General features: G+C 41.1%; 1 protein-coding gene across 3 annotated transcripts in view; it reads right to left on the bottom strand.

Annotated features, from left to right (window-relative positions):
- AOX3 (aldehyde oxidase 3) overlaps positions 1–12,525 on the bottom strand; it is a 120,524-nt gene that overhangs the window by 70,298 nt on the left and 37,701 nt on the right. For all 3 annotated transcript variants that reach the window (XM_051848046.2, NM_001308460.1, XM_070069868.1), the window contains 5 exon segments: positions 9,318–9,487; positions 8,571–8,685; positions 4,802–4,924; positions 2,041–2,137; positions 40–164 (listed from right to left, as the gene is read on the bottom strand). In XM_051848046.2, coding sequence (XP_051704006.2) covers positions 40–164; positions 2,041–2,137; positions 4,802–4,924; positions 8,571–8,685; positions 9,318–9,487 — 630 coding nt within the window.

Genomic DNA, 12,525 nt, shown 5'->3' on the forward strand with positions numbered 1-12,525 from the left:
GACTGTGACACAGAAAGTCCTGATGGGAAGAGGGCCCACCTGTGTAAAGGCTGCATCCTGGCTTGACACATAGATGTCTATCTCTGCATCCTCCGCCTTTGGCACCACGCGCACACTTTGCGTCTCCAGGTAGAAATGCTCCTGTCCTCCAAAGTGTACTTCCCCTTTAAACACAGCAGCAGGTGAGGCTCTTGTTTTCAGAGACACTCCATTGGAATATTTGAAAAAGCATGCAGCACATTTTACTACATTGTCATATTATTTTCTTCCAGCTCATGGGAATAACATCGAGTTCCTGCCTTGATTTCAAAGGATCATTTTTATAGGCTGCCAAATTCCCACGGACAGCTGTTATTATATACAAGATAACTGACAACGAAATGCAATTTAAAAAGCTCCCAGGCTTTAGGCTCTCTTTCCCTACCTGTCCACTTCGGTGTGTTCTCAAGAGCTGGAAACCATTATTGACTTGAGCAACAACAGCCATCAAGTGAGAGTAAAGACTGAGCTCGTCTTCCCGGAGGGCGAATCCATTTCTGTAATGACACTGCCTGGGGCAGGGCTGATTTTATGCAACACACAGAAACTTGCATTGCAACAGTGACACCCAATCAGCCATTTGTTTTTTTAATCTATTTGCTAAAAAGATTAACCACAAATCTCCCACTCAGCACCCATTGAGCTGAGATTTCATTGAAATCCACAGGGACCTCAATGGTGCAGACTAATGGGTGTATGTGAGAGCAAGGGTGTGGGAAAGGAGGGGAGAATGAAAATATATACTTTCTCCCCAAAATTTCAGTCATGTAGGAAGTAAAAATTTCAGAAACCCATGACTAATAAAAATAAAGTTTGCTTGCACACAGGAAGCAGATGGTGGTGTTGAGAGGTGTGGCAAAGCACTTAATGATCAACCTATGAATATAATTGCAAATTGACTTGGTTTCCAGAAATGTCTTTGGGTAGCCCTTGAATTTATGTTCAGGATGTAAACCTTGAGATCATTAGGTTTGTCCAGTTATAGTTCTCTAGAAGATAGAAGTCTGGGAATTTAATACTAACTCCAAGTGAACATGTTGCTGAAGATTTTGTCATGGCCCCTTTCAAATACCTAAAATAGATACTTTTAAGAAGACTGCAGAAAAATGAAATTAAAAGATGTTTACTTTGGTGCAAATTTTTTTAAAAAATACAGTTTTCTCATAGTATGCATTTTATGAGCTTTTTGAAGACTTCTTGTATTTATGGATTTCAAAATGTTTCTGCACCAACTTAAGATTATCTTTTAATTCCATTTCCCATGAACTTGTTGAAGCCGCCGTGTTTGTTAAATGGATTTTTTTAGATGTCATTCTCGCCTTCGGTGACTTTGTTGACTGATAGTTTCTCTCATGGGACCCCACATCTTCAACCGCAGAATTCCTTATTTATTTATTTATTTATTTGACAGATAGAGCTATAGACAGTAAGAGAGAGAGACAGAGAGAAAGGTCTTCCTTCCGTTGGTTCACCCCCCAAATGGCACCTCTGGCCAGCGTTGCACCGATCTGAAGCCAGGAGCCAGGTGCTTCTCCCTGGTCTCCCATGAGGGTGCAGGGGCCCAAGTACTTGGGCCATCCTCCACTGCCCTCCCGCGCAGAATTCCTTTCTAACTGCCTTTGGACAGTGCCCTGTGTATGTCTGTGGGCCCCTTGGACCTCACGTCAAACATCTCTTCCTATGTAAGGGCTGTTTATGTTTTCTTCGTGGGTTCTGTGTGCTTGCATTCTTTGCCACTTTTCTATTTTCTATCCAAACTGCACTGCCAGGTGCACTAAAGAGCTGCTCTACGGAATCAGTATAATTTGGGGAAAATCAAGGCCCTTCACAAACTTTCCCCTCCTCTCTGAATTTGATGTTCTGGACTGTTCATCTCTTTACTAATTTCCATGAGAATTAAGATGCATCAGCTTCACCCAAGTTCTACAGAGGTGTCGTCTTGATCCAAGCAGCATTCATGTATTAAAAAGCCCCATGATAAAAAGGGATTCATGAATTTACCTTCAATGATTTGATCAACAGCTTGAAATGCCTTCTCAACATCTCCTTGTTCTAGTTTCTTTTCAGGACCAATGAATGATTTGTGTTTTATTGCATCCTGTGGGAAGTAACAAATACAAAATATTACCCATGTTGCCCAATTCAATATTTTAAAATTTTTTTTAAATTTATTTATCTACTTGAAAGTCAGAGTTACACAGAGAGAGGAGAGGCAGAGAGAGAGAGAGAGATTGGTTTTCCATCTGCTGGTTCACTCCCCAGATGGCCGCAATGGCCGGAAGCAGTGCCCATATGGGATGCTGGCACTGCAGATGGCAGCTTTACCCGCTACGCCACAGCACCAGCCCCTGCCCAGTTCAATATTTTTGACATTGATCACCTCCATAACCCTCACACTGAAAACCGTATTTGGTATTTACTATCAATCCCAGAATCCCCTAGGGCAGCACAGATTTCAAACATGATGTCTGGTGCCCAGTGAGCACAGCTTCTCTTTTCAGACAGTATCTCTGGGGCTGGCAAAGGTCAGGAAATGCGTTCAACAGACAATGGAGCTTCATCATAGGACTATTTAGCTAAACTGTGAACCTCAACATTTACCGAAGTTGCAACTCCTCTCTCTCCCACCCAGGATGGAGTCCCTGGCCCCTGGCTTTAGCCTGGCCCAGCCCTGGCTCTTGCAGCCATTTGGGGAATGAAACAACAGATGGAAGATCTCTTTTTTCTCTGTCTCTCCTCTGTCACTCCGTCTTTCAATTAAATACATAAATCAATCTTTTTAAAAAAATGAAACAGAAGCAGAATGTATTTGGTGAGTTTTGCCCTGTCCATGCCTGTCCCTGTGTCTGGTTTCCACCCACTCCCTCCAAAGGTACACTCCACTGCTACTCTTCATGTGCTGTTATAGAGGTTCTCTGCAGATACAAGCAAGTGGGAATCTGTAGTACTACACGCCCCACTTTGCATATTTCTCTGCATTTTGCCTTTCACTTGACAGTGTAACTTGGAGAATTTTCTATTTCTGTGCAGAGAGAACATCCTCATTCTTTAAAAAATTTATACAGCTGCGTAGGATTCCACTGCATACATCGAAGGACCCTTGAGTTGTTTCCAGTATTTTATGACTATAAATTACACTGCAAAGAAGAACTTGTAAAACACATTATCTGGCAGGTGGGTCTGCTAAGCTGCATGCTAAATTCCCAGAGTGGGATTGCTCGTTAAAGGGTATACACGTTTGGAATTTCAATGGTTATTTCTAAATTTCCCTTCATATATGCTGTTCCCAGTTTATGCTTCTACTGGCAAGATAAGAGAGCACCGGTTTTCCCACAGTTTGCCAAGTGTATGAATTGTCAAACTTTTCTATTTTTGCCAATCTGATAAGTTAACTGTGGCATTTCATTGTAGCTTGTAATTTAAATTTCTCTTGTTATTCATAAATCAAACCTCTTTTCCTATATAAGGGCTGTTTGTATTTTCTTTCTGTGCTCTGTCTCCTTGTATTCTTTGCTCACTTTTCTATTGGATTTTTCTTCCTAATTTCTAGGAAATCTTTATATACTTAGGAACTTGGCTTATTGATCACAGTATGGTTTGCAAATATTTTCCCAATTAATGCTTCTTTTGACTATTATAATTTTCTTTGTTATATGTAGCCAAATTAATATTTTCTCTTATAAACTTTAGAGTTTGGTTCACTGTTAAAATTATTATTAAGGAGTTTTCCCATGCTTTATTCTTGTACTTTTTGGATTTCACTTTTGACCTTTCAATCTTTAGTCCTTTTTGTCTTGGTTTGTCTTGGTATAGCAGTGTAGTATATTTTTTTAAAACTTTTATTTAGTAAATATAAATTTCCAAAGTACAGTTTATGAATTACAATGGCTTTCCCCCCGCCCAGTGGTGTAGTATATTAAGGTTTATTTTGGTCATTCTTTGTTTTCATAAAGAACCTGTTCCCAAGTGAGAGGTGATTCCACTGTATTCATTTGTGGACAGATCTTCAGTTTCTGTTCTTAGGTAAAGGAGCAGAGGGTATCCAGTGGGCTGCCCCGCCTGCCCAATACAGTGCACATAAAATCTTTCCCTGTGGCTTCTCTGGGTAATTGTGCTATTGCCCTCTTTAGCATCATATCCAGGATGCACAAAAGGAATCACTGCACTTTTACCTTGAAACCCAAAAAGTGCAGAAAAGCTCAGAAAAAAAGGCCACTGGCCACACTCAAATGAGAGTGAACTGGTTGCACACAAGGAAAGAGAAAATTAAGGGCAACAAAGGACCAGGGTAGCTGGAACATTGTACAGGAGGTAAGGAAAATGAATTTTAAATGTAAAATGTTAAAATCCACCTGAGAGGCAATACCAACCTTGGAATTTGGAACTTTCCCAATCGTATTTCCAGTGTTCTTAGGGGCAATGGGAACAACTAGAGATCTGTTGTGGGCTAAGAGGACACATTTCCAGCAAGTAGGGCAATGTGAATTTCTTAGGAGAAAATAGTAGGGGTCTTCAAGAAGTTTGTGGAAAGTGTGTATTATGAAAAACCTGCATGGGGTTCACAAATGTTTTCCAGCACAATGAAATCACCTTTAACTACACCTTTCCATGGCCTTTGGGAAGCACCCTCATAGACTTTCCGGTCTCTGATACCAGCATAGCAGCTGGAAAATGTCACAAGATGAAAGGGCTTCACAACATGCTTTGGAACTTTCTGGCAAGACTGACAAATGACCAAAAGACCAGCAGATGCTGACATTACCTGAATGCTCACAATCACAGGTTCCACATCTTTGTACACAATCTTCACCTTTCTCGTGGCTTGCTTGGCATGGGCGTACGAGTCAGCAGCCACAGCACAGACAATTTGACCCACACAAATCACCTGTAGCAAAAACGGACCAAGTAACATGCCAGGAAGGAATAAAAATGAGAACAAGCAATCCCTTGTCAACATGAACTGTTGCAGACATGTCCTGGGATAATGTGGCAGAATTCACCTGTACCGTAGAGCACAGGGCTGAGATGGAATATTACCTCTACCACAACTAGCTGTAAGGTCTTAGGTAGTTCACTAAAACCATCTAAGCCTCCATGTTATCATCTTTAATTAAAAATTTTTAACAAAAACTTAAGAAACACAAAATTGCACACATCGGTCTAGTTCTATATGGTGTTTCCTTACATGTATACATTGTGCGATGTCCAGAGTAACTATATTTATCCTGTGACGCATTTAACATTTAAAGGTTAAGCATTTGTTAAGGAGAAGATACATATATTTCCTTAGAATGAAAACATCCCCAAATCACATTTTTTGATTTGTTTATAGAGAAATATACAATAAATTACAATGGCTATCTTCACTCTACTGTGCAATAGAACCCCAGAACTTCTTACTCCTATCTGGCTATCACCTAGTGTCCATCAATCAACCTTGCACAATCCCTCTGCCTCCCCACTTCCCTCCCCAGCCTCTGGTCACTATATTATATCTTCAGCATTTATGAGATTGAGTTTTTTTTTTTAAACTCCACATATGAGTGAGGTATGTGATATTTATCTTTCTGTGTTTGGCTTATTTTCCTTAACCTCCAGTTCTAGCCACGTTGCTGCAAATGACAAGACTGCATCCCTTTTAATGGCTGAGTAATATCCATTCATCGTTTGATGGACACTGAGGCTGCTTTCCTCTCCTGGCTATTGTGAACAGTGCTGCAATAAACAAGGGAATGCAGATGTCTCTTTGAAAGGTGGATTTTATGTCCCTTTGATATATACCCAGAAGTGAGATCGCTGAAGCACATGGTAGTTCTATCTTTAGGTTTTTTGAGGAACCTCCATTCTGTTTTCCACAATGGCTGTACTAAGTTACATTTCTGTCAACAGCATCCAAGTGTTCCCTTTTTTCCACATTTTAGCCAATGCTTGTTACCTTTGTCTTTTGGATAACAGCCAATATCACTGGAGTGAGGTGATATCTCATTGTGGTTTTGCTTTGCATTTGCCTGATGATTCGTAATGTTATGTATTTTTTCATTTACCTATTCGCCATATTTATGCCTTCCTTTGATAAATGTCTATTTAGATCTATTGCTCATTTTAAAATAGTAACATTTGGTTTTTTTGCTATTGAGTTGTATGAATTCTTTATATATCCTGAGTATTAACCTCTTCTCAGATATATAGCTTGTAGATTTTTTTTTTTACTATACTATGGGTTGTCTCCTCATTCTGTTGATTGCTTTCTTTGTTTTAAAAAAGCTCTTTAGTTTGATGAAATACCATTTGTCTATTTTTTCCTTTTATTTCCTGTGCTTTTGAGGGCTAATCCAGGAAATCTTTGCCTAGTCCCATGTCCTGAAGTGTTTTCTTCTAATAGTTTAAAAGTTTCAGGTCTCACATTTAGGTCTTTAATTCATTTGAGCTGATTTTTGTAAATGATGAACAAGGAGGATCTAGTTCCATTCTTCTGCATGTGTATATTCAATTTTCCAAGCACCATTTATTTAAAAGACTATCCTTTTTCCAATGCATGTTCTTAGCACCTTTGTCAAAGATCAATTTACTACAGATATGTGGCTTACTTCCAGGATTTCTATTCTGTTCCATTGGTCTATGGATATGTTTTTATGTAATACCATGTTGTTTAAATTATTGCAACTTTAGAATATATTTTAAGGTCAGGTAATATAATATCTTTTTATTTTTCCATTGTGATCAAGAGTACTTTGGCCATTCAGGGTCTTTTGTGAGTCTATATAAATTTTAATAGTGTTTCTTTCTAGTTCTGTGAAAAATGTCATTAAGATTTTTATCAAGATTGCATTGAATCTGTAAATTGCTTTGTGCAGTATGACATTTTAATGATACTGATTCCTCTAATCCATGAACATGGTATGTCCTTGCATGTCTACAGAAGTCTCATTCCACTCTCTCCTGTAAGGCTTTTGTTGAGAAGTCTGTAGTCAGATAAACTGTGACCCCTTTATGTGTTATTTGCTTAAATTCTCTTGCAGCTTTGAGAATTCTATCTTTACCTTTAACCTTATAGAACTTGATTACAATATGTTTTGGAGTAGACTTGGTTGGGTTAAAATCTGACCTGGGTTAAAATAAAATCTGGGTTAAAATAGTGGCCTTTGACCTTCCTCTACCTGTATCCCTGTATCTTTCTCTATGTTTAGGAAGTTTTCTGTCATTATCTTTTTGAATATGCTTTCTACCCCTTTGGAATTCTCTAGTCCTTCTTGAATACCAATAACTTGAATATTTACTCTTTTCACACTATCCCATGTATCCCATAAGCTTTCTTCATTCCTTTTGATCCTTTTTCTCTCCTATTTTTAAATAGCCTGTCTTTGAACTCACTGATTTTTTCTTCTGTCTGATTCATTCTGCTCCTGATGCCTTCTACTATGTTTTTAATTTCACTTAATATATTTTTCAGTTGAAGGATTTCTGATTAATTTTGTTTAATTATTTCCATCTCTCTATCAAATCTACCCTCAGTGTTAGAACACTGAATCATTTGTCTTTGTCCTCTTTAATTTCATTGCATTTCCTTAATATGGTTATTTTGAAACCTTCATATGAGTATTCGGAAATTTCAGTTTCTAGAGGACTGGTTTCTGGCAACGTATTTTGCTCTTTAGGTGAGATCATGGTTCCCTGAAAGTTCTTGATCTTGTTGGAGTAAAGATTATTTGTGCATTGAAGGACTGGTTTTAGCAATCTGGCTTCATTTGTGCCTCTCTATTCTGCTGCTCAGGTGAGCTCACTGCCCAGTACTGCAGCTACTAGCTACTGCTAATCAGACTGCTCAACCATGACCACAGAATTCCACTGGGCACCGAATCAGGCCCACAGGCTCAGTCTGCAGCCACTGATCTATGGATAGACACTGTTAGAATCTGCTTAATGCTGAGTTTTATCAGTCTGGCATGGAGTTCCAAGACACTCCTGTGTTTCTTTGCTGTCTGACCAAAGTTGTGGGTTGCTACTCAGGCAGGCCTTGGGTGAGTCTCACCTGTGTCTTACAGACAGCAGGCCCTATGAAATTTGGGGGAGCACACCAGGTCTGTCAGAGCCTGGTGATGTGATAGCCCCCAAACAAGTATCTCTTACCAAGGTGCATGGCTCTGCCTGATATTGGGGCGAGTCCAGAGACCGTCCACAGTCCCTGGCCCAGCTTCTACAGCTCTTGTGAAGGTGACCTGGTGTGGGTCTAGATGTTCACACCGGTGTCTCCGTGGGACACGTGCTGGAGTTTTTGCTCAGATACCATCTTGACTTTTGCAGGTGACTGATGTTGTTTTCTTAAAATAGCAAGAACTGTGTCCATTTAACAGGGTTCTTATAGCCTTAAATGTGTTCTGAAAGGAGACTTCGCACAAACAGACAGCCTAAGGATGTTGGCAGGATGGCACTTGATCCCGTGCACAAAGGCACCTGAAAAATAGCACCCAGGAAGAGCAGCCACCCCTGTGATTAAGATGCCGCCAGCATCTCAGGCACTGTTTTTGCACTACCTCATCCTGTGCATACAATCTTTCTTCCTCACTGCCATTTTCACCAGGAACATCCTGCGCCGTTATCACATCGATGACACCAGGCAGTGCCAGGGCCTCAGAGGCATCAATGGAACTGGGGAGGAAATAAAACCATAAATGTGACAAGCATGATACAGGATAAAAGGGCCCTTTTCCATGAGAATGTGGAATTCCCAGCACCCCACTGTAATTCACATGAGTACTACCAAGTGAGTCTCCAACAGGAAGTGTATTAAAAGTATGTTAATGCTCTGGGACATGATGACATGGGATCCTCTGGCTGCAAAGAGTGGCAAGATTGGGGGTGCTCAGAAGAGCACTGTGTTATTCTCATTGTCCAGGGAATTGTGTCCTGGAGGTTCCATAAACAAAGCTTGAGTGGATGGCACAGTGGGGAGCTCAGGCTCCTGTGAAGATGAACATCCAGAAACAAGGTGGAGGGAACCATAGCTCTTTGGGATCTCATGGACTGAAGAAGTCGTTCTCACCCCTTTACATTCTCAGACAGTAGAGGCCAGCCCCTCTGGTGCCAAATCCTTCTGATGGGAGTTTACTCTTTGATCCATTCCCAAACCCACAGACTTCTTCCTCCTTTTAATTTTATTTTATCAAGATATATGCTGAGATTGCCTCAGTGAGCTGTGCTGGACCAGTCGCTCACAGACAATTACGCCCGTCCTGTCTGCCAGGCATCATCGGCCTTCTCACCCTGCCTTTATTACTTACATGATTTTGGCATGCGGCCTGGTGCTGGTCACCACAGCCAGGAAGAGTTCGTCTGCCAAGGCAGGCATGTCATCACAGAATACAGCCTCCCCTGTGGCGTGTTTAATGCCTGACTGATGCATGATGGGGCGTCCCACTGGGTCTTGGGAGGGCTGCTGGGGATCCATACGCTGCATTTAAGAAATAGTACAAACACAAAGCAAGTTGATCAAGCAGGAGTATTTATGAGTCAGAAACTCCCACTAAAACCTGGGTACCTCTTTCCCCACTCTGGGTGGGGCAAGCCTTTCCAAGAAAGTGTGTGTTCAACTTAAGTGGGCTTTTCCTTGTTCCTCTTACAATTCAGTGTGAAGCAGACAGGGCAGGTGTGATGAAGATGAAGCAGGTGGGGATGGACCGTGAGTGAGAACTGGCTCTGTGGCAGTGAGTGTGTGGGAAGCCCTGCTTTTCCGAGAAAACCTAAGTGTTTTATAGAACAGATCTGAGGGGGATATTTTAGACTTTCCCATTATTGACCAGTGAAAGTCCATGTTCATGGTTAATGTCAGCTTAAAACAGGGAGCCACACAAGTAGCCCCTGTGAGGTCTCCCTTCAGGCAGGGAAGTAGGGAAGACCCAATGAGCATCTGGTGAGTTCTAGTCCCTGTTCTTCAGTAAGTAGTTTGGGAGGGGTGTTTGTTTTAAGCTCTTTGGACTCCACACTCCCTGAACATGCAAAGGACAATGTGAGATTGGAGCCATGCTTTTCAGCTAGAGCAGCATTTGTGAACCAAGGGAAGAGCCCTTTCTGCTGATCCGGGGCTATGAATTTGGAGGCTGTGTGAAGATCAAGTTTTATCTTCCACCATTCAAGGCAAATGGCATGACACACACAGGGAGACTTTTAAGAGGTATCAGTTCTTACATCCCATAATTTTGGGTAAACTGTCCACTGAAGATGTCTCCCAGTGATCCTGGGGATGAACCTCAGGCAATTTACCAAACAACAGGTTCTTTTCTGCCCTCTGGTAAACCAACTGGAACCAACAACCAGCCCAACTCAAGGAGATTGATTGATGCCAGTAGGAGAATCAGGCTCTCCACTTTGGGGAGCAGATTTAAACAGAGCTGTGTTCTCTCTCCCATTGTGGGTCTAGATAGACAGTGAGGGGCTAGCCTGGGGTCCTGAGTGGACAGTAGGGGTTAGCTTGGGGTCCTGGGAGTCAAATGCATAGGACCGTATGTCTTCCTTGCAGCCCAGGTCAGTGAAAAGTCCTATCCTTCCATTTCCCTCAGGCTTCTAGCTGCCCTTTTGTTGCATGTTTTGTCCTTAAAATCTGTCTTTAGTGTCCATTTTTATGAGATTTCACCAGCATAAAAACACAATAGCGCTATAAATGGCCATTAAATAAGTGGGGGAAAAGGGTTTTAACTTCACTTATAACTGAAGTATAGTCATCCCTTGATATCCACAGGGGATTGGCTCTAGAACAACTTGAAAATACCCAAACCCAAAGCTACTCAAGTCCCTTATATAAAGTGGTATAGAATTTGCAGTATAACCTTTGTAGGCTATAAATTCTCCCTTAACTTCTTATCATACCTAATACAACATAAACGCCATGTAACTAGTTGTTATCCTGTATTGTTAGGGGATATTGACAAGAAAGGAGTCTGTGCATATTCAGTACCGATACGGAAAGCTGACCCTAATGCTAATCAAAATAGCAACATCCCATTTTTCTCTCAATTGTTGAAAGCTAGAATATGCAATATCTAAAGTTGGTAAGGGTGTGATAAAATGGGTGCATTCAAACACAGTTGCTAAGAGTGTTAACTGAAAAAAAAAAAATAAAAAAAAACAAGCCTTTCTAATGGTCACAGCTTTAAAAGCCTGAGAAGTAGATAGAAACTCTGCTTCCAGGAATTTATTCTAAGGACGAAGCTGGGAATGTGTGCAGGCTTAGGTACTAGCGTACTCACCGGAAGACTGCTCATTCCCAACAGTGAGGACTGGCTTAATAAGTTATAGCCCATCCATCTGAATATAAACATCATGTGTCTGGGCTGGCTGTTGTGTGCAGTGGGAAAAGCTGCCCCTTGGATGCCTGGATCCCATATTGGATGGGGTCTACCTCTGCCTTCTGATCCAAGCTTCCAGCTAATACACCTGGGAGGTAGCAGATGATGGCTCAAGGACTGTAGTTCCTGCCACCCAACTGGGGAGACCCAGATGGAGTTCCTGACTCTTTTTTTTGGGGGGGGAGGGATGGGATGGCCCTGTCCTGGTCATTGCGGCCATTTGGGGAGTGAATCAGCAGATGGAAGATCTTTCTCTGTATCTCCCTCTCTCTGACAATCTGCCTTTCAAACAAATAAAATTTTTTCTTATAAAAAAATAAATTTTGTCAGGGAAAAAGTGGCTTTGGTAAAACTGGGACATGTTTCTTCTGCCCCCTGTTGGTGAGCTCCTGTAACCCCTACCCAACTATTTTGAAGACTTTAAGTATGCTTGTAGAAAAAAATTTTCAAATTGAATGGGTCCTGGGTACCTAAATTGTTGCCAGTCTGATAGGTTAAAATCATATCTAGTTTAAGTTTTAATTTGCAGTTAAACACATTTTGGATGAGGCTCAGTATAGCTTATTTTCCCAGTGATCTGCCAGTGGCTATACTGTGTTTATTTTTAATTTTTTCTTCAAGTTTTTCTCTTTTATATAATCAAATATATATTTTCTTTTATAATTTCTGGGTATCATGTCACAGTTACAAAGGACTTCCCCAGGCTATGGATTTTGTTTAAAGAGTATTTTTTTTCCTAGTAGTTTTATGCTTTAGTTTTTGATCTTTAAAACCTTAGGGGCCAGCATTGTGGCATAGCAGATAAAGCCACTGCCTGTGATGTTAGCATCCCATATGGGCATCGGTTTGTGTCTCGGCTTCTCTACTTCCAAACCAGCTCCCTGCTAATGGCCTGGGAAAGCACCAGATGATGGCTGAAATACCTAGGTCACTGTCACCCATGTGGGAGACCTGGAAGAAGCTCCTGGCTCCCCGCAGCCCGGCCCGATGCTAGCCCTTGCAGCCATCTGGTCAGTGAACCAGTGGATGGAAGATCTCTCTCTCTCTCTCTCCTTCTCTCTGTATAACTCTGACTTTCAAAATAGATGAATCTTTTAAAAAAAAAAAAAAAACTAAGCAATTTAGACTTTGTTTATTGTAACATGAG

Source organism: Oryctolagus cuniculus, chromosome 3 (assembly GCF_964237555.1).
Source record: "Oryctolagus cuniculus chromosome 3, mOryCun1.1, whole genome shotgun sequence".
Lineage (NCBI taxonomy): Eukaryota > Metazoa > Chordata > Mammalia > Lagomorpha > Leporidae > Oryctolagus > Oryctolagus cuniculus.